The 27,503-nt window shown below is 40.8% G+C and overlaps 1 protein-coding gene across 2 annotated transcripts; it reads right to left on the bottom strand.

Annotated features, from left to right (window-relative positions):
* Positions 1 to 39: 39 nt before the first annotated feature.
* Positions 40 to 27,284, bottom strand: slc41a1 (solute carrier family 41 member 1). Of its 2 annotated transcripts, XM_062444738.1 has the most exons (12): positions 27,100 to 27,284; positions 25,020 to 25,135; positions 23,992 to 24,920; positions 18,297 to 18,404; positions 13,725 to 13,796; positions 11,638 to 11,782; positions 9,147 to 9,293; positions 7,482 to 7,629; positions 7,089 to 7,168; positions 6,761 to 6,895; positions 6,329 to 6,477; positions 40 to 4,952 (listed from the first exon to the last, which is right to left on the bottom strand). In XM_062444738.1, exons 3-12 carry the CDS (start codon positions 24,466 to 24,468, stop codon positions 4,767 to 4,769), a joined length of 1,647 nt encoding a protein of 548 aa, XP_062300722.1. In that variant the 5' UTR covers positions 24,469 to 24,920; positions 25,020 to 25,135; positions 27,100 to 27,284; the 3' UTR covers positions 40 to 4,766. The 2 variants fall into 2 exon arrangements, with proteins under 2 accessions (XP_062300722.1, XP_062300716.1); XM_062444732.1 differs by having other exon boundaries at positions 23,992 to 25,135.
* Between the last annotated feature and the right edge of the window lie 219 nt (positions 27,285 to 27,503).

Below are 27,503 nucleotides of genomic sequence, written 5' to 3'. Positions count from 1 at the left end.
CACACCTAGAAAAAAAAGACAGTACCACAGAGGAATGATATGAAATAATATAATCCTTTATTTCCAGCAATTTACAAAATCCTGCAGGGAGAAAGCCTTCCTCCAGCCTCACAGAGGGAGGGCTTTTACAAGAAGAACACACAGAGAACGCAAAGACCTCGGCCCCCGGTGAGACTGTACATGTTTTGTTTTTACATCTTCTAATCTTTACATGCAGCAGATCTGACAGCAACAGGTGGAAGTAAAAGCTTATAGTGTCTTAATCAAAGGCTCAATCTCGATGTGGATGTTGGCAGCCTGAGGGTCAGCCTGGTTCCCTGTGAGTTGAGCTGCTTGGGGGTCTGAAGCACTGAGGTTAACAAGGCAGTAGGTGGGTGAAGGGGTTAAAAAGCTGGGTACTTAAATACAGGGGGAAACATCTGGAATCAGAAGAAGTGACCCTGCGTTTTTGTCATGCTGCACTTGTGTTTTTTAAAGTTTCTGATCCATTTGTGGGTTCTTCCATCTGTCAGTGCTTAACTTGACTCCAGACCTTTTGGATGCCCTGTAAACCCAACCTGCTGAGGTTTTTTTTTTCAGCCTCCAAGTCCTCATTTTTTCAAAAAACGGGTGAAACAAAAGCTTGCAATTGAGACTCCCAGCCCTCCTCTCCCCCCACTGCATCATATAAAGTCATTATTACATTACACATCATAATCAATTCACTGTACATCTTTTATTAATCAAAGCTAATTAAAGAGACGCTACTCTGTGGCGAACCTAGCTCCTGATTGGTTACTCTGAGTTGAGCTTGGCTCTGATAGGTTAAGGCCATTCTATGTCTTATAAGTATGCTTTCCCTGTGTGAGACAGAGTGTGTGTGCATATGTGTGAAGTGTGTATTAGGCACCTTGCTATTCATTCACCTTATCGCCTTTTTTCTATTTCGGCAAGCGCCCAAAAAAAAAGCTCTACTGGCCTTTTTGCAAAGAGAAGAAAAAAACATAAAGGAGAGGAGAAAAGGACAACAACATGGTGACAAAGAAACGGTGTCAAAATGAAATGACAAAATAAACAACCTTATATATAGAATAAATATAGTATGTACAATTTGCTTTGTGTGCTCCTAAAAATAAATAGACAAAGCATTACCTGCCCCCTTATAGAAGTATTCACAACTTTCCATTGACATAGAGGCAGAATGCTGGCACCTGGTCAGTAAGAGTGGAGAATAAAGACTGAGAGTGAACAGATGGAAGGATGCAACTTTCACAACAAGTCAAAAACGACAAAACAAATGTCACTCTGAGTGGACGTACATATGTGGTTTTTGAATCCAGAGGACACAGAGATGCACAGAGAAGTAGTACAGTTAAGAGAATCCCTGCGGTGCCCTCTGGTGTCCATTTAGCAGATTACAGTACTTTTTTGCATTTGACCAGTGCGGAGTATAGTTGCTTCATCTTTTACAGTGGTTGTTTTCTCGATGATATTCATGACACAAAACAATAATCACAAAAGAGTTAAAATGATTAGGGAAAGGAGGAAAGGAATAGAAGAAAAAAAAATCACAATTTGAACATAACCAACACATTAAAAAAAAAAGAAAATCAGTCACACCCGAAAACAAAAGATTTTTTTAACAGATACATCAATCAGGTTTTGCACATTCACACTATGTGCCCTGCACATGCATTCTGCTGGCCCCTTTTAAATCAACACAGAAGTCTGACTAGCGGCGGATAAGTCAAGCATCACATGCATGTTTCTCCTGACACACTAGGCTTTGCCTCTGGGCTGACGTCTGTACTAGGTACAGTCTGTCACAATGGCTGTTTGCAGTTTCTTTTTCAGTCAAGACTTCCTTTTCATTCATCTCCTCACTTGTGGGCCCTAAAAAACAGAGTCAGCTCGGGTCAGCTGATTCTCAAAAAGATTAGCTGGTAGATAATCAAATATTTGTGTGACGGTAAGGAAGGCATGTTAGATCAGTGTGTCACTAAGATTTTGCCCTTTGATTAAACATTGTTCTGTAAAGGTCAGAATCTCCCAAAATCAGACGTAGTTACTATGTTGTTATTAGTTGTTTTATCATTTTTATGTGTGACCAGAGAAAAAAAGCAAAGAATTTTACTCAAACTCACTCTAGAGCATATGAAAGAAAACCCTGTAATGAAATTTGCCCCAGTATCCGGCCACACCAGAGACTAGTACAGCAAAATAAATTGAGCATCCTCCAGAAATAGGTGTTGGAAGCTTGGTGACTACTGCGCTTACAGTTTATAGCCCTGAAGAGCAAAGATGTATAAAATTAGATAGTGTAACACAGCTAATACTGTCCCTACAGTAGTGACAAAATGCATGTATGCCAAAGTTCATCAAATTTGAACTCAACATAAAAGGTATGTGGCCTATGCAGATAATGCTAGCAAGCTGGAAAAACATGCTAGGACTATGTCAGTCAAACATTTCAGTCACAATAGATCGTATATAAATCTAAAGTTTCTTTCAATATTCTCTGTACATGGCATTTTATTAGCAGCATTGTAGATAAGTCTATTAAATAAAGAGTTACGGAAGGAAGATAAAAGCTCTCCAACTGGACAACTCAGTTAACAAGCTAGTTAGCTTGGTCGCTAATAGGACAATAAGTTTACTAAGTTTATTCAAGAGACATATTTCTACCATCAGCTCCTATCTGTTAACTGTCTCCAAAACATTCCTCTTTTGTTGAGTAGTTTATACTTGAACTGAGGTTAATTAAAAGTGGATGGTGCAACACAGCTAATAGTAGCTTCCTCCATTCCCCCAAAGGTCAGCTCTGTCAAGATGACTTGACAGACAAGGTTGTGTTTTTGTTACCTTAGAAATGTTCACCCACATGTGAATCCCCTGATTGTTATGATTTTATTGGAGTGAACTGATCTGACCACTAAATGTTACCGTTTTAAATGCTGGTCCAACCGGGCCTTCATCTATGCTGTGTGGGCCCTCTAACAGCTTCAAGACCTACACTAACCTTTAAATAAAAAGCAACACTGGATACTTAAAAGGTTTGCAAGAACGTCCTCTGGTCAGATAATGTGACTGTTAACCAATCTCAAATGTATCTTTCAGTGAAAATGCTTTGTGAGAATCAAAATGGTCAAATCATTGATATAAAGATATCAAATATCCAAACAATATATCAGAAATCATAAGCTTTCATCTTATCATCTGTTCCAGTTGAACTCTGGTGAGCACATCCTGGCTAAGGCCACTTAACACACTTTCACACCATGTGTGAATGCAATGCTGTTCAGCTGGCTGACCTCTGCAGGTTTGTTCCAGTGCGTGGCAGCATATTGAGCCTCTTGTCACTTACTGTAAGCCTGGCATGGGCAACAACAACAACAACAACAACAACAACAACAACAACTAGCCTGCTCCAGTAGAGAGTTGGCAGATGGTTTCAGACAGGGGGACTGGTGCTATTCTCACCTGGAACAGCTCACGGCATAAGACATCTCTAACCTCCTAGTGTCCACTAAAAAAAAAAACCCACAGTGAGCTTTAACAGTGAGGTGTGGGTTTTTGTGTGTAAGGTACAGTGACACATTCCTAACCGACAGTTGTCTGGCCATTTTTCGACATACTATTTTCCACCATTTCTGTTTTTCTGGACATTTCATAATGGTAGCATTTAGTAGATTTGGCCAAAAAAAAAAAAGAAGTAGCATGACCTTTGTGAACTCTAGAGGAAGTTTAAGGGTTAAAGACAAGTTATAGTGCGAATGAACACACGATCCTTATCCACACAAATTTTTAAGTACGCTTTAATAGGCTATTCTCAATTGCTAACTGAATGAGAGGTAAATCCGTTCTTATAGTGGCTGACGAAAGTGTTTGTTGGACTGCAATCTAACCTCACGTCTGATCCTCTAAAATCTCAAAGCACAGGAATTACTACCTTGATGTCCTGTACCTGTTCCAACTCAAATTAAGCCACTCACTGATGTGAGCGGCGCCAAAAGGGATTTAGGTTGTTACGTTTGTGGTCCAGTCCCCTGTAGTAACACCCCTCAACCTCAGTTCCTGCTGTCACAAGGCCAAAGAGAGAACAGCTACAGTAGCTCTATTCACTTACTAAATCAGAGATGAGACACATTAGATTTGCAATTCATAGAATACTCATTCTGTATATAAGATATAGCACTTGGTGATTAAGCGTTCTAGGCTTGTTTGGGTATATTTTTTGCTGTCTTTTGTTGTCTTGGTTTCAAGTGTTAAAAGTCTTTAAAAACAAGAGGTCTAGTGTCCCCATTGAAAATAATGAGGATTGGCCCCTCACATAGAACAGATATCAATTCATATCAAATGCATTATTTACCAACAATAATAATCATTGTCAATATAACAAAAGTAGTAGGACGCTGTTATTAAGTAAAATAAAGTAGGAGAAGTGGAGTCTGTGGGGCTGCATCCATCGTAGGTAGAGTTTTGTTCGGTGGTCGAGGTGGAGATATATGCATCTCCATTGTTTCTGAAGTGAAACATAGATACTGATGGGGTTCTGGGTTGCTGCTATGGTGCATCCGTGTCCTGATATCCTGAAGATGAAACACTACTGCCCTACAAGACGACTATACCGTCAATCAGAGACCTACAGGAGATTAGCCCTTTTATATTGTAGACGCTGTCCAGTTTCAGATCAAATTCAGGCATACAGGTGGTATTCCTCACTTTCTGTGCGTGCAAGCGAATGTGATTTATTTTGTGTGTATGTGCGTGCCCGTCTGTACACGCATTCAGTTGCCCAGGCTACTGTCTGTGTCCCCAATGAACCAACGCATGTGGAAGCAGAGGGCGAGGAAGCCGGTTCCTAGCAGGTCACCCAAAGCGGTCAGGTAGGGGATGGAGAAGTTATCAGGGTCCATCCCGCGGCCCCACATCCAGTGTACCATCCAGTCTGCCAGGTAGAGGAGAATGATCACCTAGAAGACAGCAGCAGATGTTAATTATAGTATTCACAAAGGCTGAATGGTTTTAGGAGAACATCTCTGAATGCGGATTGTCCCGTAACATTTGCTCTTGCCTTTTTGTTTTTACATCCTTGCAAATGGTCTGCTTAAAACTGTCAAACTGGAAAAATGCCTGCTATTTGAAGCAATAAACATTACACAGTATTGCTTTTACCAAAAAATAGTTGAATTGTACACTATAATTTAGCCTTGCTCAATTCAGTACACTCAGGGGATTTGCTGCTACAATCCAGCCACTGTTACACAATGTTTTAGCATTTATCATTATCACGTAATTATCACTTGTGGCCATATTGACCAAAATTCAGCAAAAATTATACAGTTTTGCTTTAAAGCTCTGCAGTAATTTCATCTAAGGAGCTTACTGGCTGTCCAACATGGCACTGTAAGAAGCACTAAGGTTACCTCATAGTACCTCATAATTTCATGGCAATATAAATGCAATAATGGCTGCTGATAGAAATGCCCAAAGAACTTCATCCTAGTACCTTCGAAACCAATTTTCAACACACTGCAACCTAACTTACATATTATGAGTATATGTAGGCTATCCAAACAGTCCTAATTTTTCCAGGGGACTAACTACCACGGATAAAACCAAAACAGTTTTATTTTAGTGGACTTTTTTTGAAGAGCCTATACACGGGTGCACTAGATGGCGTTTCCAACCCAACATAGCACCGGTCCAGATAGCTTACCAAAGTTTTCCTGTCTATTGACGGCCGTCCGTTCACTATTATCGGTACTTTGCTGAGTTTGTTTTCTGAAAGATGGAGATTAACAAGCAACCCCGAGCTGCTGTAACGAGCCTGGGCATCACTGTGGATCTGTAAGTGTTTCGCTATTAGCTTCGTGTTAGCATGAGAGGTCAGGCAGTTGTACCGCAAGCGTGCATGAAAAGCTCCTTTGATTATTTTTTTTATCCAACCAATTTATGCATTATAATTAAAATAATATATAATAATATATATAATATAATTAGAATTAAAGTAACGCAAGTAACGCCACATTTCTTTGTTTAGTAACTGTAATGTGATTACTGACTGTAGACACTGTAACGAATTACATTACTGCATTACAGGTAAATGTAATGTGATAATTGTGATTACAGTAACGCGTTACACCCAACAGTGGCTAGAGGCCACTAAATTTTACGCAACAGTCCTTTAAAAGGGTAGTCCAGCAATGTACAATGGACAATTGTTTTTTTTAAGATCAAAACTGATGCAGCAGAACCAGAGAAGCCATCTTTTTTATTCTATGCATTCCTTTTTCTTGTCTAAATGTGGCACCTACATTACCCACAATGCAATGATTCACACACACACCTGCAGTAGTGCAGCACCCAGGTAGAAGGTGATGAAGACGGGTGTCAGGGTGGTGTGACCCCCCCTCAGCGAGTTGATGGTGTAGAGGAAGACAAGGTGACCTGGGGCAACCAGCAGGAAGAGCACACGGGCTGAACGAGAGTTCACACCTGGAAGAGAGGGGGGGTTGCATTATAACTTGTGTCAAATACCTTGACTTCAGTAAAGGATTTGATAAGATGTAGCTGAGTTCATTCTGAATTTGAGATAAACTAAGGTTGTACTCTTTTACCTTAAAGCTCCATTCAGTAACATCATTTACATTGAATCAAATGTTTCTCTGTTAATATTCACTGTGGTTTTTGCTGTACTCAATCACTCATGCCAGTCATGGAAAAGTCTATTTTTGTGAGATTAAACGGCGGAACATTCCGCAGCCACCTGGTAACTTACTGGAGCCGAAAAATGAGGTGCAGGGTGTGGGGCACTTCCTGGGCGTGGGGTTCGGATCCCCCAAGGGTAGACCATTCATGTGCAGATAGGTGGAGATACGACTGGCCTGAACTGCGACCAGGTTACCTCCCACACCTGGCACACACACACACAAGCAGGGTGGAAACATGGAAAATATTAATACAAGTTCCAATTCTGTTTTTTATTTTTGAATGTGAAATAATCAACACGAACAGCTTTAAATACTCATTTTAATCTAATGTTCTTTCTGGTGTGGCCACTTTCCCCTAAAGCATCATTAAAGACTCTAAATCTAAAATCTACTCACCGTTGATGACCGGGGTGAAGACAGCCATGCCGGCAAAGTTCGGGTTGGTGACAGTCTTATCAAGAATGAGACCCCCGACACTGAAAGACAGACAAGAGTAAATAACTGAAATCACTGTTTTCTACCTCATGTCATCAATACACAGAATTACATTAGATCCATTGACTTTGAAGATGTATATATTAGATTCTTTTAGATTAGATTAGATTATTTTTAACAACTTGAATTTGTGTCTCTAGATAATGAAATTACAGTCTGTAGATTAACAGATTGTTTTTTTTTAAATTATAGTATTTTTGAAAAAACCTTAGTTTGCATAACTGAACATATGATTTATGTGACTTCTAAATTTCATAAAGGTAAATAATGTTATTGGGTCCCTGTGTGATGTACCTGCTGATGGCCATGGCGATGATGACGGGCTCCCATCCGGAGTAGAGGACTTCTCTGGTGGATGGGATCTTCCTGGCAATCAGCACCCATAGGGGGCACAACGCCACAAACACTGCGCACACCAGCGGGTTGGCATAGTCGTTGTACTCTGTGTGGGAAGAACAGAAGGTGGATTTATACACGGAACAATATAGTCTTACTGTATATTCCGTCTGTGGTTTTGTGATGGTTCTATTTTGTGCTATGAGTCATTTTGCTCTAATATAATCTGTACCCCACAGCAATGGTATTTGTCACTATTATAGTATACCTAAAAAGTAGGACTGCATGTCCCATAATTCCTGCTGCTACTTGCAAAGAAAAGATTCACTGCCAAATTACACTTTGTGTTGTGCAATGTAAAATGTGGCACTGAAGCAGAAAATTGGATCTCATTTGTGTAGTAATTGTCCAGATTTGATGAAAATAAATTGATAATTTGATACATTACATAATAATTTAATATAAAAACAGTGTAAATGATAATATATGAGAGCTTCAAAGAGCTTAGACTTCAGTTTAATTTAAAAGTGCCAGGTGAAAACTTTGAATCTTGACTATAATATAAAAACAGACTGAACAGGACTGTGGTCGGCTTGACAGTAAGTGCCTGATTTGGCCTGTAGGAGGCAGTGTTACAAATAAATTGACACCACAGGACACCACAACCACCACAAACACAATGCTGAGGTAGACAAACCATCTACATACACCCACACAACCACTAGGTTTTTGCGTATTTGAGCCAAAATAACCCAAACAAGCTCAATATGATACCTCACTGTGGCATTAACATTGAGTAAGACCGTAACGTTTCCAGACTGTGGGAGGAGATAAGAGATTACTCCACACTCTGGTCAGGATGCTTCATTGCTTTTGTGTGTGTGTGTGTGTGTGTGTGTGTGTGTGTGTGTGTGTGTGTGTGTCCATTTGTTTGTCTGCGGTATGGACGATGGAACAGCAGGGAGTTTAGTGAGGCAGGGTGTGGTGGTGGTGAAGATATCATCACATATCTAACAATAGAACCAAATAGCTGTGGAGTTTCTCGCCCCAAAAAACACAGCGAGCTTAGGTGTGGGCGGCTTTCATCCTTATTTACCACTCACAGCCAGACGCCGAGTCACATAGCACACATTTCTACACACACGCCGCTCCCATTTATGATAACACATTCCCAAATAACAGGCTTTTGAAGCTGAAATCTAATACCAATGATGAATTATTGGTGTCTGACTTTTGAGAAGATTATTCTGTCTCTGATTGCCATTTGAGGGTTTTTACAAATAGTTAAGTCATTAGGAGCTCAGTTTTGACTGCTGTGTTTGCGACACCACATTTTGCTGCCTGATTTGGTGCCTAATATGTGAATAAAGTTGTAAAAGAAACATTAAGTTACGTTAAATGCACTGAATTTTACAAACCATCTCTTCCACATACTACTTACCCACACTAAGTAAATTGGGATCAGTCTTAGTAGGGAGTAATGAGTGAAAATGTACTTAACTTGTAATTAATGTGAATGTAGTAAAGACTTAGTACAACACTCTAGTGAGCCATTCGCACCATTAACTGAGCATTACATTACATACTAAATATATCACATGAGAACGGTGAGTGTATTATTACCTAACTCCTTGTACAGTCCTGTTGAGATGCCTGCAAGCAGGGATAGGGTGATCAGGTCTCCCAGGCTAGCAGCGATAGGAGTGGCCACATTGTCAGGGTTGATGCCGACTTTCCTGGACGCGATGATCACACCAATCATGACGAGGCCTGTGGGAGTGTCGGGACAGAGACATCACAACGTGAAGACAGCTGAGGACCCTTTAATATGTGATGTGATATGTGAGGTACTTTAATGTAACCATGTACAATCAGTATTCCAGGTTAACTTTGTTTGAGAGGAAGAAAAAAAGACTGAAAAAGTGGAAATTGTTGTCTTTAAGGGAGTTCTTGTTTTCCATTAGGAAAGTTGGGACAGGCAATAACAAAAAGGTGAAGCCTGGAAACGTACAAAATAAAGTGAGAAGAACAATAACTAGAACATTGATGTAACCGAACCAGTTCAGCTTTGTACTCCTATAACACAGTTGGACAGTTTTAAGAGAGTGCCTACATTACCCACAATTCAACTCGAACAATGACAGTGGGGTCAGAGATTCTGCTGTGTTATGCTAGTACCAGCTAATGTAGCCTGGAGTTGCTAGTCTCCAGCAAGTTTGCTAACCTCACTTTCAATTTTTTTTTAAATTTCAAACTTTTAGTCTTTAGCCTCAACTCAAACTGACTCCAGTGACAAGATTTTTACACATTTCTGAGCACATTCTGAGCATATTTCTATGACTTTTGTGTTATATTTGCATCTTTGGATTTAAAGCAATGTCAAACCTAAGTAGTTTGTTTGTTTGTACTGTAATGTGCAAATATTGTTAGTTTATTTAACTAAATTCAATGACATCTCTATTTTAGAACAATAGAAAATCAAACATCCAATAAGGCATTTCAGCCAAATCCTGTAATAATTACAACAAATATTATTCACACATATATAAATAGCTATTAAATTTAAATCTCAGACTGTTTTCTTACTTTTACAGAAACAAAATATAAAATGGTAGCAACGTGCTGCGTGCACCTAACTTGCGTGCCTTATTTTAAGACAAGACTTTACATTTGTGTGCTTTTGTCTAACTGTCAATTGCACTACTTTTGAACTCTGCCTTTCCAAGATTTTTAGCTGTATTTTTATATTTTATAGTGTTTAAACATTCTCCACTTTCAGTCACAGCTGTTTTATGCCTTGTACAACAGCTGGGATTGTAATTATGGGATTTGAAGAGCTACATTATGCTCTGGATGAGATATTGTCACCACATCAAAACCAAATTCTTTATTTAGAAATAGTATGAAGATGCTAAATGTCTTTAAAGAAGCAGCCTTTTCACCACTCGGGTTTTTCTTTTGAAAGCAAATTGATCTGGCATTTGCCGTTCAGTCAAACGTTATAAACTAAATCCTTCGACAAAAATATTTGAATCCTTGGGTTAATCCTGCTATTCATTTACCTCAATGTTTATGGTCTATACTGTGGCCATTATGGTTTTCCGATCTACGTGTGACTCATCCAGCCTGCAGAGAATGTTGAGTTTGGCTGTTTGATGTTTAGTAAGTGCCAACAGAACACACACACACACACACACACGCACACACACACGCACACACACACGCACACACACACGCACACACACACACACACACACACACACACACACACACACACACACACACACACACACACAAATAGAGAGTGAATCAGAGTCCTCCTCTGATTTCCTTTTGTGGGGACAATAATCTAGTGTGATGTGGTTTGGTGTAATATTCCATGTTACAATCTATCTGAATATAGGTTGCTATAATTCAGCAGGTTATGCAGTAAATTATGTTAAATTGTATAATCTTGTTCAATGTGCCCCTTTTTTAACTTTGAGCACCTGCCCCTTTAAAGGTCTGCACGGTTCTGCCTGGAAACACATTTTGATGTGTAAAATCAGTGGAATTCTCCTTTAGGGCTCGATATTTTTCCATTTGCTTTTTCAGTTTCACTTTTAAAAAGTAGATATTTGTCTTGCAACAGGCAACTATTATTTGGTGAGGTCAGCTCAGAATATACATACATGTGCTAATGGAAAGTCAAGTAAAAGACTGGCTTTTGAATGCATAGAAATCATTAAAAAAATTGTGACACTGCATAATGTCTGAAAGGCAAAGTATTTTCATCATCACAATTTTAAGTGGAATTTTTAATTTTAATTTCAGATCAGATTTTGACCATTTTTTTTCATACAGTATTCTAAATAAACCCTGTAAACACTGGACCTTAGTCATGTTGGAATTGGGCCTGACAGAATATCAAATACTAATAATAATAACTATCTTAATGGTTCCACATGTAAATCTAACTTAGCTAGATGGCTATAGTAAGTTAGTGAGCAAGTATGTTCAAGTAACATTATCTTGTGAGATTTGGACTTTAATTTAACTTTGGCACTGTACAGAGAGTCAAATGAGACCTGGACACTGTGAATATCCCTCACTGCTGTGTGTTCATGGACTGTACCTAGCAGCAGAGAGGCGATGAAGGCAGTGGCCACACTGGAGGCACACAGCAGCACCGCGTGGCCCAGCCTGAAGTGTCCCTCTGGGATCCAGCCGAAGATCACAGCAGCTATGGAGGCCAGGAAACCCACCACTGTAGCCTGGACCTGAACACACACACACACACACACACACACACATACACGTGGTTCATGCAGCTATAGATTACAGTCAACATGTAAACTCCAGGTTTCCCATTACATCTACTCAGCTTTAAAAGTCAACACACAGTTTATGCTTGCATGGCCTTTAGGGATCCAGTTTTATTTACAGTCTTATTTACAGTTACCTTTAACTTTATTGGCTTTATTTCCCCAGGGTAACACGATCTTCTAATCACACAGTGTCACAGTGCTACACAGTAACAGATACAAAGCTTCAGAAGCTCCAGTATACCACTCATAATGAAGAACCAGTGTGACCCAGTGCGAGTGCAAGCTGACCCCAAAGGGGAGGATACGTCCCTGCAACCTGCCAGCACTGGTTTGAAGTGTTCCAGGAACTATAGTCCCCAAATATTACATAATAACCACATGCCCACTACAAATGGTAAACCCTAAAGAGTGGTGACTCAGCTGTTGGGGAAATATATATACATTTACATATATAGACACACATATATATATATGAACAAAAAACATTTAATACAAGGTGTTATAAATATCGGTGATTTACAACTTCCCACCTGCTTTATCTACTAGTTATTTTCAGCCTTTGTTGGACTAACATCTATCCCGATAGTTTTATGCATACATTAGGGCGATACAGTTCAACTCAATATCATTCTGACAGTCCAGTCATATCAGATAATAAGTGGAAAAACATGAGCAGGTGTATTGTGGGTGTGTCACTTTATTTAAACAGACAAGTTTTCATTTTGGAACAAATCAATGTTTTGAGTGCTGGTCTGAATGCTGAAAATGTGCTCCTCCATTGGTTTGTAACAAGAGCATGTGTTCAGGAGCTGTCATATAGTATGTGATTGTTACTGGTGTGTGTGTGATCAGTCACTGTGTTTACTGTACACACAGCACACTTGTGAAACCTGGTTGTTTCCAGCTTTTACCTAACCTCCTGAAATGTCTTCCAAATGAGGGAAACTTGAGTAAAACAGGTCTATTTCTGCATGGGAAACACAATAATTTGTTCATGCAAAGACATAATTATGTTTTCAAAGGGTTCATGTGCTGTAAGGTCCTGGACAAGGATCATATTGCTGGGACAGAAAAGCAACTAGAAACATCATTAGTAGTAGCTGTGCATCCTCATATCCAAAATAATTAAATTTACATTTGGATGTAACATTAAATATGCAACTGAAACCAAAGAAGACTAATCTCTCACTGTGCTGTCAGTCAAAGTTCAACAACAGGGATTAATGAGGTAAAAGTGAAGGACACAATGAAGTGAAAGGTTCTTCAACCCCTCAAAAAGTAAACTATTTCAAATGTTAAAAGTCAATTCATAATGTTTTATTTCAATCTACTGTAAGAGCAATGTCTTTTAACTGCATTATTTTTTTTTACTAAAGATCAGTTCTACTGTCTATCCTAGATTAGATAGATTAGAGCCTAGATTAAATTACATTTTTGTTTGAAAATACACAGGAGGTAAATGGACTTCTTACAGCCCTAAGTAGTGTCTGCAGTCTGTGACTAGGTTGCCTAAGAGGTGAAACTCAGGGCAAGTAAGGCGTTCTCCCTTCAGGACTCTGGCAGCTGGACAGTGAGAGGACACTCTTTAGATGTATTTTAGTGAATGAATCAAACTGACAGTAAAAGTGAGGGGGGCTAAAATAGGATTTTGAAAAATCCTCGCAAATATGCCCTTGAAATTGGGAGTAGGAGGGAAATTTGATTATTAACCGACCTGATGTAAATTGACTTTTTGAGTATTGAATCGAAGTCCACGTAAGCTTGTTATCTCATTTCTTGGTTAAACCCGATTTTTCCCCGTAACATGGTTTATTAAGTGGGTGTAAGCGTGGTCAGAGGTTCTCCATGACACTGGAGTTGAGAGTATCATCCAGTGCAGATGTGATTCATTTACCTGGATGAGGGCCAAGTTCCCCATGATCATCTTCCACATGTCCTTGGTTGTGTCCATCTGACCAATATTAGCCTGAAAGAGAGACCAGAACACATAAGGTCAGCACAGTGTGTGGGTGTGATGGGTGGGTGGGTGGGTGTACACTGTGTGTACATGCTGTTGCCTCTTGATCCCATCAGAACAATACAATGTCAGTTCTCTGGACAATGATACTTTGATCTCTGATCCCCCACCCTGCGGCCGACTCCACTTATCTCATCTTCCCTCTTTCACAAACACACACTGATGGTCTCAAGTGTCAAGTGGCTGTGGCTACAGTGGGCTACTGTGTGTCCAGAGCAATGATCCTAATGGTTATCCACAGTGAGAGGACACAAACAGAGGATCCCCTTTCCTCTCTCGCCCCCGAACATTTACATATGCAGAATGAAGGGAGACATCTGGACACATGAAAACACATACAAGTCTGTGTGTACCTATATCCGTTTTAAGCAAGGGTTTAATAAACTGAGTATAAGTATGAGTCTAAGTGTGAGTCTGTAAGTATAAATAAATACATGTAGATACATATTAAGTTATTTCAGTTGTTCTTTAAAAGACCATTTGGGTCTGTTTTTGTAGTTTTGTCCATTATGTCTATCATTATAATATCATTGTACTCACCAAAGTAATGAAGAGCAATAGGGGAATGGTTTCAATGATGTGTGTGTGTGTGTGTGTGTGTGTGTGTGTGTGTGTGTGTGTGTGTGTGTGTGTGTGTGTGTGTGTGTGTGTGTGTGTGTGTGTGTGTGTGTGTGTGTGTTCTCACAATCTAGCTTGATAAAAATATCTGTCAGCATGACAGGGAACACTCACAAGCCTGACTGACTTTATGATCGTGTGTAGGACTGTAACGTCAATACAACTTGTGTATCTGCCAGATCAACAGCATTACAACCGTGCAAAGCCACCACGGCCAAGTAAACATGTGTGTGGATGACTCCTGCTATGACAGTCATGCTGTTCAATGAGGGCAGCCACAAATACTGATAAGAAGGTTTAAGGCAGATAGATAAGAGAAAGCCAAACATCTGTGCAGGGCACTGGGGGCACAATGACCTCCTCTTTATAAAGAGGTTCCTTTAATCACCAAAATGAGTCATGAATATGGACAGGTGACAAATTAAAGGAAAAACCAGGAGAGGTCTGAATGCTTGACACCTGGTGGCTCTGTTATACTGTGGCGGGCATTTGGCTGGCAATAGTTTGGGTCCACTTAGAGGGAAGGGTCACTGCATATCTGATCACCTTTGAATGGTTTGATGAGTATGAACATGATGTGAATCTAATGCTGTAGCCTTGACAGTCACCACATTAGCTTTTGCAACTTGTAGCATTGTTTTTTCTTTTAGCACAATATGCAAACCAATTCAGTTCACAGAAATAAGCTCATAGATGTATAGAAATATCATGCTGTTTTATGCAATGTGTGATGATGATGCAAAGTCTACTGCTTGCATGTGTGTGTGGGCAACTGGATTGGTGGTGTTTGGATCATAGTTGACAGGAAATGCAGGAGAGGCTGAGAATGAAAAGCTACACTATGTTTTACTACAACTCAAGCAAATCTGTTGTTTACAAGGTTGGATTGTGAACATACCTGAATGGTGTATGTTAAAACCTCTAATACACAGAAAATGAGTATAAAGTAGGCTTTTGTAGTTGTTGTAAACTCTGATTACAGTGTGATTTATGTTGTTTTCTTTTTGCAACTATGAAACTGTTGAAACTTGCGCCGCCAAGTTCCAGTAATCCACAAAATATCATTATACAAATACGCACAATCAATTAGGCTCAATTAGTTCACACTCTCATGAGAAGGGATAAGACAGAAATGAGAAAAATCAACTGCTTATTTTATTGAGACAGATAAACAATGAAGGCACGCTTCATTTCAGTGAAATATTCAAAGACAAAGAAGGTTGAAAAGACCAAAGAAAAAAATATCAAAAAGGAAACACGGTCATGTGAACTGAAAACTCCCACAGCCAGCCAGTACTAGGGATTACATTATTTTTTTCAGTAATAAGCGCATTAGGAAACTTACAGTGGTCTTAATCTTCTCATAATTAGTGGCGGCGTGGAAAGAAACGTGGTCCTGCTGGGGCCAGCCAACAGAGAGCTAACAGTAATGTCTCAGGACAAGCTCCAGACTATGGCCTACTTTGTGATGATGGATGTGAGAATCATTTTGCGCTGAACTGAAAACTATGCGAATTGACAAAAGTTTCTGTGACCAATTCAAAGAAAAAATTAATATTAAAAATGTGTTCTTAAAATCAAATTTCCTTCAAACACAGTTGTGTCAATGCGGTTTAACACTTCAGTGTGAAAACAACTTAATTATTGATTTGTACACCTTGATGAAATGTAACTGATGTTACTTTAATCAGTTTCTAAAGTTCTAATTTGCTGTTATATACATGGTTAACCCAGTGTTGACAGTGTTGAAGCATTGGTGAAACATTGCTGAAACACAATCTGATCTTAATTCACCATCACTTTCTCACCCTGGATTATTATTTAAACAACATTGAAAGTTAAAGGTGAAATATATATATACAGTCCCACTAGATGTCGCACTTGATCACTCAATAAAGTTGGGAGAAAAAAAAGTGGCATCTGAACACATAGCTCACAAAACTAATCAAACTGCCAAACAAGATTCTGTTACGGAATTGCCTGTTTCCAACCTCAAATATTTTAGTGTACTGTGTAGCTAGAATGAAAGTTTGTGACTTACATGTACGCTCACAGGCAGTAACATGCAGCCAGCTTCAAAAACTCGAAAACAACACACACACAGGGAGTGTGACTTCATTCTCTGCTCAGGACACCATTATTCCACTATATCTTTACATAGCAAATAGTTGTTTGCTAACATTTAGTGGGGTGAATATGGTTTGTTGCACCTTCAAACAGAACACTAACTGAAAACTGTTTAAAGTTAAGAAAACACCAACAGAGGATGAAGTACTTTCATTGTCAGTTTTTATGTACAGCCAGGATTGGGCTTTTATTATGAAAAGCAACATTATCTACTATCTGTCTTGCAAACACGCTTAAAACTCAATATGTTAAATCAATGTTTAAATGCAAGCTTTGCTGTAGCTTCTAATAGATACAGTTGACATATTTTCAGTTTTGAAATATAAATGTCAACTTGCTAATAACCATGCAGCGATGTGACATTGATTGAACACATTAATGGTGGTCATTATTACTTTACTCATTCACAATTAAATTGATACTATGAGAAATTTGAAAATCAGTGGAAAATGTGGTTGGTTAAGCCGAATGATCATTTTCCAAGAAAAACTGCCATGAGGAACACATGAATGTGTAGTATTTGACCCCTGTATAATTCCAAATGTCTTGTTAGAATAGATTACTTTTGAAGTATGAATGAGTTCTACATGTCGGGCGGGTCACTGCTAGTAATGCTAATCAGCTTCGTCACCTGTTTCCCACAGGCCAGTGGAAAGAATGTCAGGATTGGTGTGCTTAAGAGCAATACTGGGCTAATTCTCTTATGGCTTCGTAAATGTAGTGTGTGCTGCTATCCTCTGGTTAGCAATGCTGCTAGGTCATTGACCTTGCAGGCAATACAATGGACAATGGTACTGTTAGCTCTGAGAGCGGCATTTCAGAGCTCGGTGGAAATGTAAAAATGGATAGCAAGCAGGATGTCTAGCTATAATTATCTGTGAACCTTACAATAGTAAATTCAAGAGAACTTGTGATATTAAATAGTCAGTTAAATACATGACACATGGTCTTCTTGCTAATAATAGCTTATAAGCCTACTAAGACTTTCAATATTTGCTTTAATCAAACACAGTTAGCCTATTACAGAAAGAGACATCATAAATGTGAGAATCTAAGCCAAAAAGTAGCACCCCAATGCTATTTTATTCTCTATTATTATTTGTTGCTACTCTGTGTCTTGGAAATTAATAATATCTTCAGACATGTTTTAGAGTGGAAAAACATGAGAAACTTGCTTATAAGTCAGCTATGAACAACTGACCAGCTTGTGTGGTCAGGTGAACAGGCTGGACAGGCAAAATGTTAAAAGACAAAGAACAGGAGAGGAATGTTGCTATCAGTTCTTTTGAAACCCAGGTCACGTTTAGCAATATGACCTCTGACCCCAAGAACAATAAGCTTTAATGGACCTGACAGCGTTTAGGTTGCGGGGCAATGAGACTACATAGATTGGGCAGTTTTTGAGTGGGGAACACTCTACGCAGTTATGCAATAAACAAAAATGCAGGGAATTCTCCAGGCTGGAATTAGACAATAAATATAGTAGTGTTGAAAAACCCATCACAAGTAACATACATGCCAAGGCAATTTGAATCAAACAATTTATAGACGAGTCTACTTTACTTTACCGACAGGATTATTTTATATAGAATAATGAAATAGAATACAATCTATGGCAGTTTGAACTTTGGACTTCATAATGACTGATATATCTGTGATAAAAGTAAGAACACAAAAACACACAAACACACACAAATCTCTTACCGCTGTGGAAAGTCTGGAGGCCAACGTCATCTCCAGGTTGCCTTTGAGCCCCAGCAGTGCTGGAACCAGGATAAACACCTCTGACACCTCCGTAAACACGACCCAGTGCTGCAAAGACCACAATGTAAAATCAGCAACACATCAACGAAGTGAACACACTGCTATATTGAAATGGGACATATCCGATTCACAGAGACACAGTACACCAGATATGATTTGTCCTTAGTTGGGAGCATGTCTCTGTGACCTTGTGCTTTAATATTGATTCACTGGTGAAACCAGACCTTTATGATGGACCACATTGTCTGTCTCTATAGACCTTACACACTATGTATCATATCAGCTCTCCTTTAACCAGAACAAGGTTACTGGGACATGCTGAAATGATTTATCATCCTGCACATCTGCTCCCATACTCCCCTTTCCCTTGAGGAATCCCCCTTTCACCTTTACCTACCAATTGTCATCTAGAGCAGCTTAAATAAGAAGACCCTGGTATACCTTATATCTCACCGTAATCTCCATAGTGTTTATATTATACATCACCAGTTACGATAAAACTCTTGTTACTTAAGCAAAAACTAATATTTCTGTCAATACACATGGGTAGCACTAATGTGGACTCTGCATCTTAATTATTAATATCAAACTTACTGTATTGCATTGAATCTGAGTTGCTACCTGCATATAATTTGTTCAGCTATTCAGATACCTAGCGTACTAGTTTGCTACCTAGTTACACCCATATCTCTTTTATAGTCGTAAAAAACTGCTCAAAGCAACAGCTACTGCAGCTTTCAAGTGGACTGAAAATGATATCGTCAAGACATTGGTTAACACTGTGTCAGGTTGATTGAATTAAGTGAAATCAGTGAAATTCAGTTTTATTATTTAGCATTGGAGTTTCTATATGGTGGAAATAAAAAGGAATAAATCCAGTACAATAAGACATATACTTTATTGGTATCCTCTGCCTCAGAGTGCTTCAGCATCAGGAAAATCATCACCCACATGGTTATACTGCCCAAGTTTTTCATTATGCATTGCCTCCAGAGTCAAAGACATAATGTTAAACAAAGTCAACCAAGAGTTAGGCCAGCTAAATCTGAAAGACAACCTGGCCAGGGCTTGATCATTGCTTCAGGGTCATCTAATAAATCACAAATCATCTTTACCATGTGCAAGAGAACGTGTCAGCTGAGCTATGCGTCCGGTTCCTAGAAGATGGCCTTTAATGAAATGTAGAGTTGGGGGCTATCAGACCTGACCCTCGATAACCTCCTCTTTGGCTGTTGGCCAGCCCTTGAGAGGTGTATTCCCTGTTAGTCCCTGGGTTTGTCACTGTGGTGAAGTGCCTCTCTATACTGTGCCTCATTTAGAGTTCATGCAGTGATAGCAGGTTTGTGGTCCGCTGTGGCCAGAAACAAAGCTAATGCTGAGGCTGAGGCCATCGATCTCTCTCCAGTAAAAGTGCTTATCTTTGGAGCCGGTCCCATAGGCCCCTAGCACTTACAGTCCAGTCTGCCCAGAGTTGAATCAATATTCACAGAGGCTGGCACAGAAAAGAAAAGGGAAGAGAAGGAGAGGAGAAAATAGACGAGGGGAAGAAAATAGAAGAGTCGTGGACATTGAAGCTACATGCAAACACTGTTGGCCTGCATTTCCCACACTGTTACTCCCACTGTGCATCCAGATGTACAAGACTGATAAGGTAACGTTCCATTTTTTGTAGTATTAGTAGGTGTGGCACCAAAACTTCAGTGTGGGTTAAACTAGTATGTCTATCCCCTTGCTGTCATCAGGCCAAGCAGAACTCCTTTCAAACAGCCAGTCCCTCAGCTTGGCTCTTTGCCTTCTGCCAACCCAGCAGCCTTGTGAGCACCTCTATGAGCACTCCTCTCTTCTTTCACAGTCGCATGTTTTCAAGCTTACTCTCTCTCTCTCTCACTCTACTTCTGTCTCACTCTCCTATCTCCCTCTTTGCCTCCCCTGTGGTGATATATGTTGTTGTCTCCATGGAACACTGGCTCTGAGCCAAACAAACCCTCCCTCCTCATGGCCACCTCCTTGGTTCTAAGAACTCGACTGGACAACCCCAGTACCTCTGTGTACAGACCTATAGGAGTTCTGGTATGCAAGGCTCGCAAGGGTCAGGTTGCCCAGTTGAGTAACATGGCCCCATTTTATTTGTGATCACTGTACTTGCTGTACTGAGTGGGAGGCTGAACCTCATGGCATGCAAGTCAACGTAACTCTGACAGCATCACAGAAACTATATTCAGTGGTGTCTATTTAATTTTCCTTGGGTTGCAGTATGGATTGTGCAGTGTGGGTTCAGCCTCATGTGAAAACACATGCCATGGAGGGTCAAATTAATGTCGCTATGGAGAAAATTATTGGATGAACTGAAGTCAAACCTGAAAGATGATTACAAGCTATACAAGACCTTAGTGGCCTAAAATGGATGAACAAATGGAAACAGGATCCTCTGATTTCAACTAGGTTCTTTCAGTTCTGTTGTGGGGATAAGAAGAGGTCAAATTTCCTAGTGCCAATAAAATTGTGAAAAAGCTTTCAGACACAAAGTTGTCCCTGCAGCTTGCAACACATGCACACAAAAATTACAATCCAGTTTTAAGTGAAGTACTAAAGAAGCCTGAAATATGAGATGTTGGTGTCCCAGGGCTAGATGAAGGTTGAGGCAGGGTAAAGTCAGAACTATCTGACCAGAGGAAGTGCAAATAAGCAACCCGGGACCCTCCAAAGATTCATGAGGATCTTGGAAAGAGTAAAAGATTAGCCAGGGCTTGGGGCAACACAAAAGATTTTTAACCCACTAATCCTTTCAAACTCTATCAATCAGATCCTAAACAAGTAACTGTCTGATATGTAGCTGCGGTCTGATATGTTGTTAATGATTGTCAGGGCACAACATCTTTGGCTGACGGAAATGAAAGGCTGTTGGAAATAGCATGTCTGAAACAAGTACTCAATCAATACAAAAGGAAATACGAATGGTTGAGTAGCACAAGATTGAAAGTAGAAACAAGTTTCAAAAAATGCACTAAGGGATTGTCATTGTCCAGTTAACGGAACCACGATTGGGGGCCAGTAATTGGAAAGATGACTCAGTTTGAGGGAATAAGCCCACGCTCTGGTTTCTCAGTGGCTCCTGTGGGAAAACCAGGAAAGTGGATGTGGTTGGACCAAAATGATGTCTGGTGTCAAGGAGGGCTTGGCTGGTGTTAAATCTTTGTGTCGACTACGATTTCCTGTTTACCGGTGCCAGTATTTTTAGAATGTTTGTTTTTGAGGCTGAAGCTGTGTCCCACTTCTTTGCTTTATTTTGGTGTCTACGATCTCCACAGCGTGGGACAGGCGGCTAGACTCTGAGGCAGACAGATACTCACACAGATGGTGAGTACAATTTATTGAACTGAACTGTTTTGCATTCTTGGTTTGTGGTTTGACTGCACAGGGGAATGAACCATGTGTGACAGAATATGACACAGTATCACGTGACTGATAGCAAATCGTTCATTTGGCCTTTGAAACTGGCATTCCCAGGAAAACTAGCACTACAGGACCTTTAGAAACCAAATTTGACCTTTAGTTCATGTGAGCCGGTCAACCTCACAGTATGAAGTTTCTGGACCTGGTGATGAGAGACAGACAGTTTTAGGTCATTCTGCTGCCAAGTCACTAAGCAGAACTATGCAGGCGTCTCAGTCCTCCATACCAGCCTGGACAGTCCTTTCTGGGCCAACCTCGAATGGGAGTGAGGCCAGAAGCTGTGTGTGTGTGTGTGTGTGTGTGTGTGTGTGTGTGTGTGTGTGTGTGTGTGTGTGTGTGTGTGTGTGTGTGTGTGTGTGTGTGTGTGTGTCTGTGTGTGTCTGTGTGCTGTAGATAGTCAAAGTGACCAATGTTAAAGAGTTCACATTTCAAAGAAACCTTATGGAAAGTGACGCAAAAGGCCAGGTCATGCACCAGTCCAAGCCGCAATTCTAATCTCAGGCCAAGAAGACACTTAACTAAAGGCTTCAGCACATTATAATTTTAAAGAATACTTTTAGCAAAGGAACTGGCGCAGTCTGATTAAACCATTGAGAGAGAGGGAGAGAGACTGAGAGACAGAGTTAGACAATTACCTTCCTGCAAGGACAGGGGGGATTAGCTGAGTTAGCATTTCGCAGTGTCATTGGGGGGGGGGGGGGGGGGGATTAGGCAGCAAGACAACCTGCTAAACGCTCACCCGCACTTGCTAGAAAAGTAGTTTCAGACTGACCGTCAAACCTACCCTCGCATCTGACCACAAGCATTTCTTCAAGGTTTGCCCATGGACAATTAGAGGGGAGGGATTAAGGCCCAGTACCTTCCCTGTCTCCTCTTTTCCAGCCTCACCTCTAAAGCAATGGTGTGCCGAGTGTTTTGGAAATTAGAGAACTACAGCAGCATGGTGCCTAATTTGAGGCAGCGTGAAAAAATTTTGACCTCAAACCTCTGCATTCCTGGTTTAGTGGACATACCTAACCGCACGGTAATGGAGGCTTTGACACTGTATTTTATTTTGTTTTCGCTCTAGCTCAACCGTAGCATGCTGCCATTCCAGGTGCTCAAAGAAAATACACTTTCTCTTTATTCCCCCAGCTTCTTCCCCTCCTCTCTTGTGCTGAGTTCTTGGGGTCCACCATGTTGGCATCAGTATGCATGTACACAGTGTGCCCGGACTGGTCTCCTGGCAGCCTGACACCTCTACAGTTTTATCTGCATCAAAAGCTGACTATATATGACCTGTCAAGCATGGCTTTGGCCTGCATTTCTACACTGCACATACACAATATAAAACACACAGTGGCATACACACTAAGATGAAGTCAGAGCAAGACAGCAACTACAATGAGTCAACAGGAAAAGTGGACAGGAGAGTGATTATACTTTAAGATAGGTTATACTCTTTTATTGTAGGAAGAGTGGATCAAGCAGTTTTCTGGCAACACATCGTACTAGACAAACACCACCTAAACACCTATTCTTCTATCTATTGTTCCTATTGTTTCAAAGTACGTCAGATTTCAAATAGAAGGGTGTGTGACCAGTCATAAGGAGACAAAATGTGTGTGTGCGTGTACCAGTATGTACCCAGCCCTGGGGATAGGCAGGCGGACAGGTAAACGAGAAGGTTAAGTAAATACCCCCATGGTGTCTGACAACTGCCCCATCCACCCATCCTCAAAGGTATGCCATCAGATAGGCTGACTGCACAATGACAGACACATGCCAGGGCGAACAGGGCTTGCTAAACCAGTTCATTCATATGCTCCAGAGGCAAGCCCATCCTTCATTGTGACTCAGTACACATGGTCTGCCTGGAGCAACTGGCTCTGTTGAGAAATGTGACTGTTAAACGTAAGATGGATTTTACTTTTTGAGGATATAAGAGGGAGAGATACCTAAATATAATAGCAATAAAACAGACCTCCTGTTAAATTAAGTAGACTGGTGTTTAATGAATGTTTCTACACATTTAAATCCAGATTATCTTGTGAGACTGTTCTCCAAATAAAGATGAATGAATATGAATATGTTGGCCCAAAATGTTCCCTGCATCCCACCACTTTCAAAAGCACCTTCAAGCATTTTTATATTAATCTGCTGTGTGTTCTCACTGTGTAAAGAATATGTTGGGACTGCTCACCTGGACAATGTCTAACACCATTCCCGCTGCCGCTGTCCCAAACCCGGCCAGCAGGAAAGGGAAGACCACCTGCAGGCCGATAGAGAAGGAGGTCTCCTTGAGTGGTGCTGGTGGTTCTGGGCTCTGGTCAGTGCTGGTGTCATCACTCTCATTGCTCTGGCTTGCATTCTCCAGGAGAGCATCCTCCTCCCGCTGACCTTTGGCGTTGGCCCGGCACTCCATCGTCACCACAATCTCTGACCTGTCCCCATCCTCCCCAGTCTCATTCGGCCTCTCTGATGCGACCTCTGTGAGTTCGAGCTCGCCCCCGGTCCCTGGGCTCACCTCCTCAGAACCCTTAGTGAGGATCACTGGGTCGACAGAGCAGTTGGAGTTGAGGAGGGCCGGACTCACGGGGCCTCCTTCCTTCATCTCAATAGCCCCGGAGGACATGTCGATGTCGGGGAGTTTGTCTTGTTCTTTCGACCAAAGTACCATGCGGAAGCCTTTGGAAGACAGTTGGCTTGACAAGGAAATGTCAGGTTGCCTTGGCCTTACAGTTTTGGGGAAGTCAGAATGGCAATGACCACCTGATCTGGTTTTGAACCTGATCAATCCAGCCGATTTATCCCATTAAAGAGGCTTACAGGGTGTGATGGTCACTATCAAAGACCCGGAGAAAACTGCTCTGTGTGAAAAAAGCTGCAGCAAGGCACATGCAGCCGTGCTTCTGCAGAGCCCGTGTTCCTGTCGGTGCTTCGGGAGCAGGACCAGTATGTTCTCCATTCACTGCAAGGTGCTCAGGGTAGGCCGGCAAAAAAAAGAAGAAAGCATACTAGTTCAAAACAGAGGGAAAAAGAGAACGATAGGCTCGGACTCACCACAGAAATCCCTTCCAGTCAGTTGTAAACAGTCCCTTTTCTTCTTCTTCTAAACAGCTGGACTTTTAGCTAAAGGAAAGTAAATCAGAGGTCTGAAGTGGCCAGATTGCAGTGCAGACTGGTCATGCTCTCAGTCCACTGATCATGTCACACTGGTCGGTGTCTCACCTTACAACACGTGGCTGCTGGGAGGTTTTTTCAAGGGAGATATTTAAAGATCTGCAGTATGAGGATTGAATTACCGGCTGCTGAAAAGTACCTCTCCAACCAGAGTGGACAGTCACCTGGGAAAAGAGCAAATCCATTGATTATTAAATGTAAACATTCTCCATCTCCATTCCATTTTCTTTCATTTCCAAATCAGTAGCTGGCAGACCAAGGCCCTTTCCTGACAATGCAATTCTCATGAATTTATATATACATATTAAATAGCAAGATAATCTTGAGTAGCCTAAGTTTCTATTAATTAAAAAAAATAGAGACATTCATTTTCCTTATTAGAACATCATAATACTTGGTTAATGTAGGCTTAAAAGTACATTTTACAGCAAGCAAAGAGTCTCTGAATTTAACAGAAAACTCACAATTGATTGCAGAATTAAAAAATAAATAAACAAGAAGGCACCACAATAATCTTACAACAAATAACACATACTAGAACTTTGAAAACAAATATTTTTGTACCATAAGGATACAGTGGATGGTGAAAAACTCCCTAAGCACAAAAACTTGACTTTGTAATAGACTGTTAGAGTATTAAAGAACAATTGAACAGCTTCACTCTGTGCTGATGTTACAGCAGAGGTGAACAGGGACCGACAGTTTCATTCAGCGCCAAATTTCCTCCCGGCAGCTAAAAATATTCTACCATTAGCAGACGTGCTGCTGCGTACATCCTCTGGAAACGGATTGTCACATTTTTATCAAAACAACCGCAATGCAAAGATAGCACTTCCTGCCACAACTTTCAAAATAAACACCCCATGCATTTTTTTTATGAGCCTCACCTATCACTCTCATTTTAAGAGCAACTGCAGTGAACATAAAATGACAGCTTAAGAAAGCAGTGACACAGAAATATCCTATCCACATTAGAAGACCAGAAGAGACCAGTTTTCATACTCTGCCAGTTCATTAGGCCAACCAAGTAGCCTACAAAAACAACTACGCATACACTTTTAGTTTCTGATCATTCACAAAACTTGAATGATCAGAATTATCAGCAGCAAACTGTCACTTCCTTTTAAATAATCAAAAATACATAGGGTTAAATCCCTACCTTCTAGAAATAGATTTCAACTGCAATCAGAGGCATGGAAGCAGTCTGATTGAATGTGATTTTGTGACATCTCCATCCAAACACAATTCTAGAGATTTCATTTCAATAGGCTTGGCTAGAGAAAGTGGTAGTGAGTCTGGCACCCCCTTTCTCTTCTGTCCTTGATTCCACAGTAATTCCCCACAAAAAACTTCTGAGGTTTATTCAACGTCTTATAGACACTGAGACAAAGCACACTGACCAGTAAACAGTATTTTAATTATGGTTAAGGAAAGAATGTTCCAAGGGAATCTCTGGTAAAGATCAAATGTGGACTGACCCATGTACCCGACTGCATCACTGTATAAAACGCTTTCACTTTCTCCAAAATAAAACAAAAATATATATATTTTAAACACACACATTTATTTTGAAGGCCCATCTACTTGCTTCCTATCGTATTGTTGCATTCTTGACGCAGCTTTCCTCCGCCTGCATGTTGCGACATCCACACACAGACTTTGGCTTTCCCCGCTGAAACAATCCTCTGTTTAGTAGTCAGGACCAATACCACCCGAACCCAACATGGCAAAGGCGTAAATTAGTGTTCCCCTGGTCAGGGTTGAATAGACGAGCCCTCCTTTTCTATTCTACTGCTCATTTCATCAAGGGCAGAGGGCTCTCTGTTCCAACACCGGGCTGGAGCTCATGTCACTGCCACTATCACCACGAGTATTTTACTTGTGAAAATTAAAGCCAAACGCACTATCATTTTTCTATTCTTTAACATCATCATACAAATATACCCAAAGACACAATCTGTGCTTTTACAGTCTGAGTCTCTAAGTGATACATTCCGTTAGATAAAGCATTATGTGAGTATCACAGCAGGTCACTCATTGTGTTATATGAAATTACAGATTTAATGTCCAGCAGGTAGTCAGATTTTTTTTAAAAAAAGAAAAAAAAAAGCTCCTCAGCGGTGGTTACCTTTTAGTGTCAGCGGTCCAGAGTGGAGAAGAAGCAGAGTGAGGATCAGTAACAGAGGAAAGACTCCGTGTGTCTGACTGGCTCACTGTTTTCTCCTCTTGGTAACGCGCTCAGGCTGAGGCGTGGACGCCGGTGCGCACGCCTTATGTACGGTACCGGCTCTGCACAGCTGCCTTAATGGTTAATGGTGGTTAATGGTTAAACCCTCCCTCCCTTCCGCGCGGTTAAGACTGTGTCCCACTCTCTTCAGACCCGTCACATTGCACCCCGTCCTCTGGCCCCCGCCGCCCGGCTGCTTGGATGCGCATCTATAATACACCCGTCCGGTGCAGGGGGCCAGGAAGCCACAAGGCGGGCCCTCCCTCCACTCTGTTAGCTGTTACGATACATACCCCCCCCCCCCC

The sequence above is a fragment of the Scomber scombrus genome, chromosome 3 (genome assembly GCF_963691925.1).
Source record: "Scomber scombrus chromosome 3, fScoSco1.1, whole genome shotgun sequence".
Classification (NCBI taxonomy): domain Eukaryota; kingdom Metazoa; phylum Chordata; class Actinopteri; order Scombriformes; family Scombridae; genus Scomber; species Scomber scombrus.
The sequence above is the reverse complement of the archived record's forward strand: the minus strand, read 5'-3'. Positions and strand labels throughout refer to the sequence as shown.

Bases quoted from the DNA above. Each gene is read 5' to 3' on its own strand.
- slc41a1 (XM_062444732.1), bottom strand. From the start codon at position 24,468: ATGGTACTTTGGTCGAAAGAACAAGACAAACTCCCCGACATCGACATG. The intron at 13,797-18,296 runs GTAAGAGATTTG...TCTCTCTTTCAG, and splicing joins CCTCCAGACTTTCCACAGCG to GCTAATATTGGTCAGATGGA. The intron at 9,294-11,637 runs GTACAGTCCATG...ACACTCCCACAG, and splicing joins CATCGCCTCTCTGCTGCTAG to GCCTCGTCATGATTGGTGTG.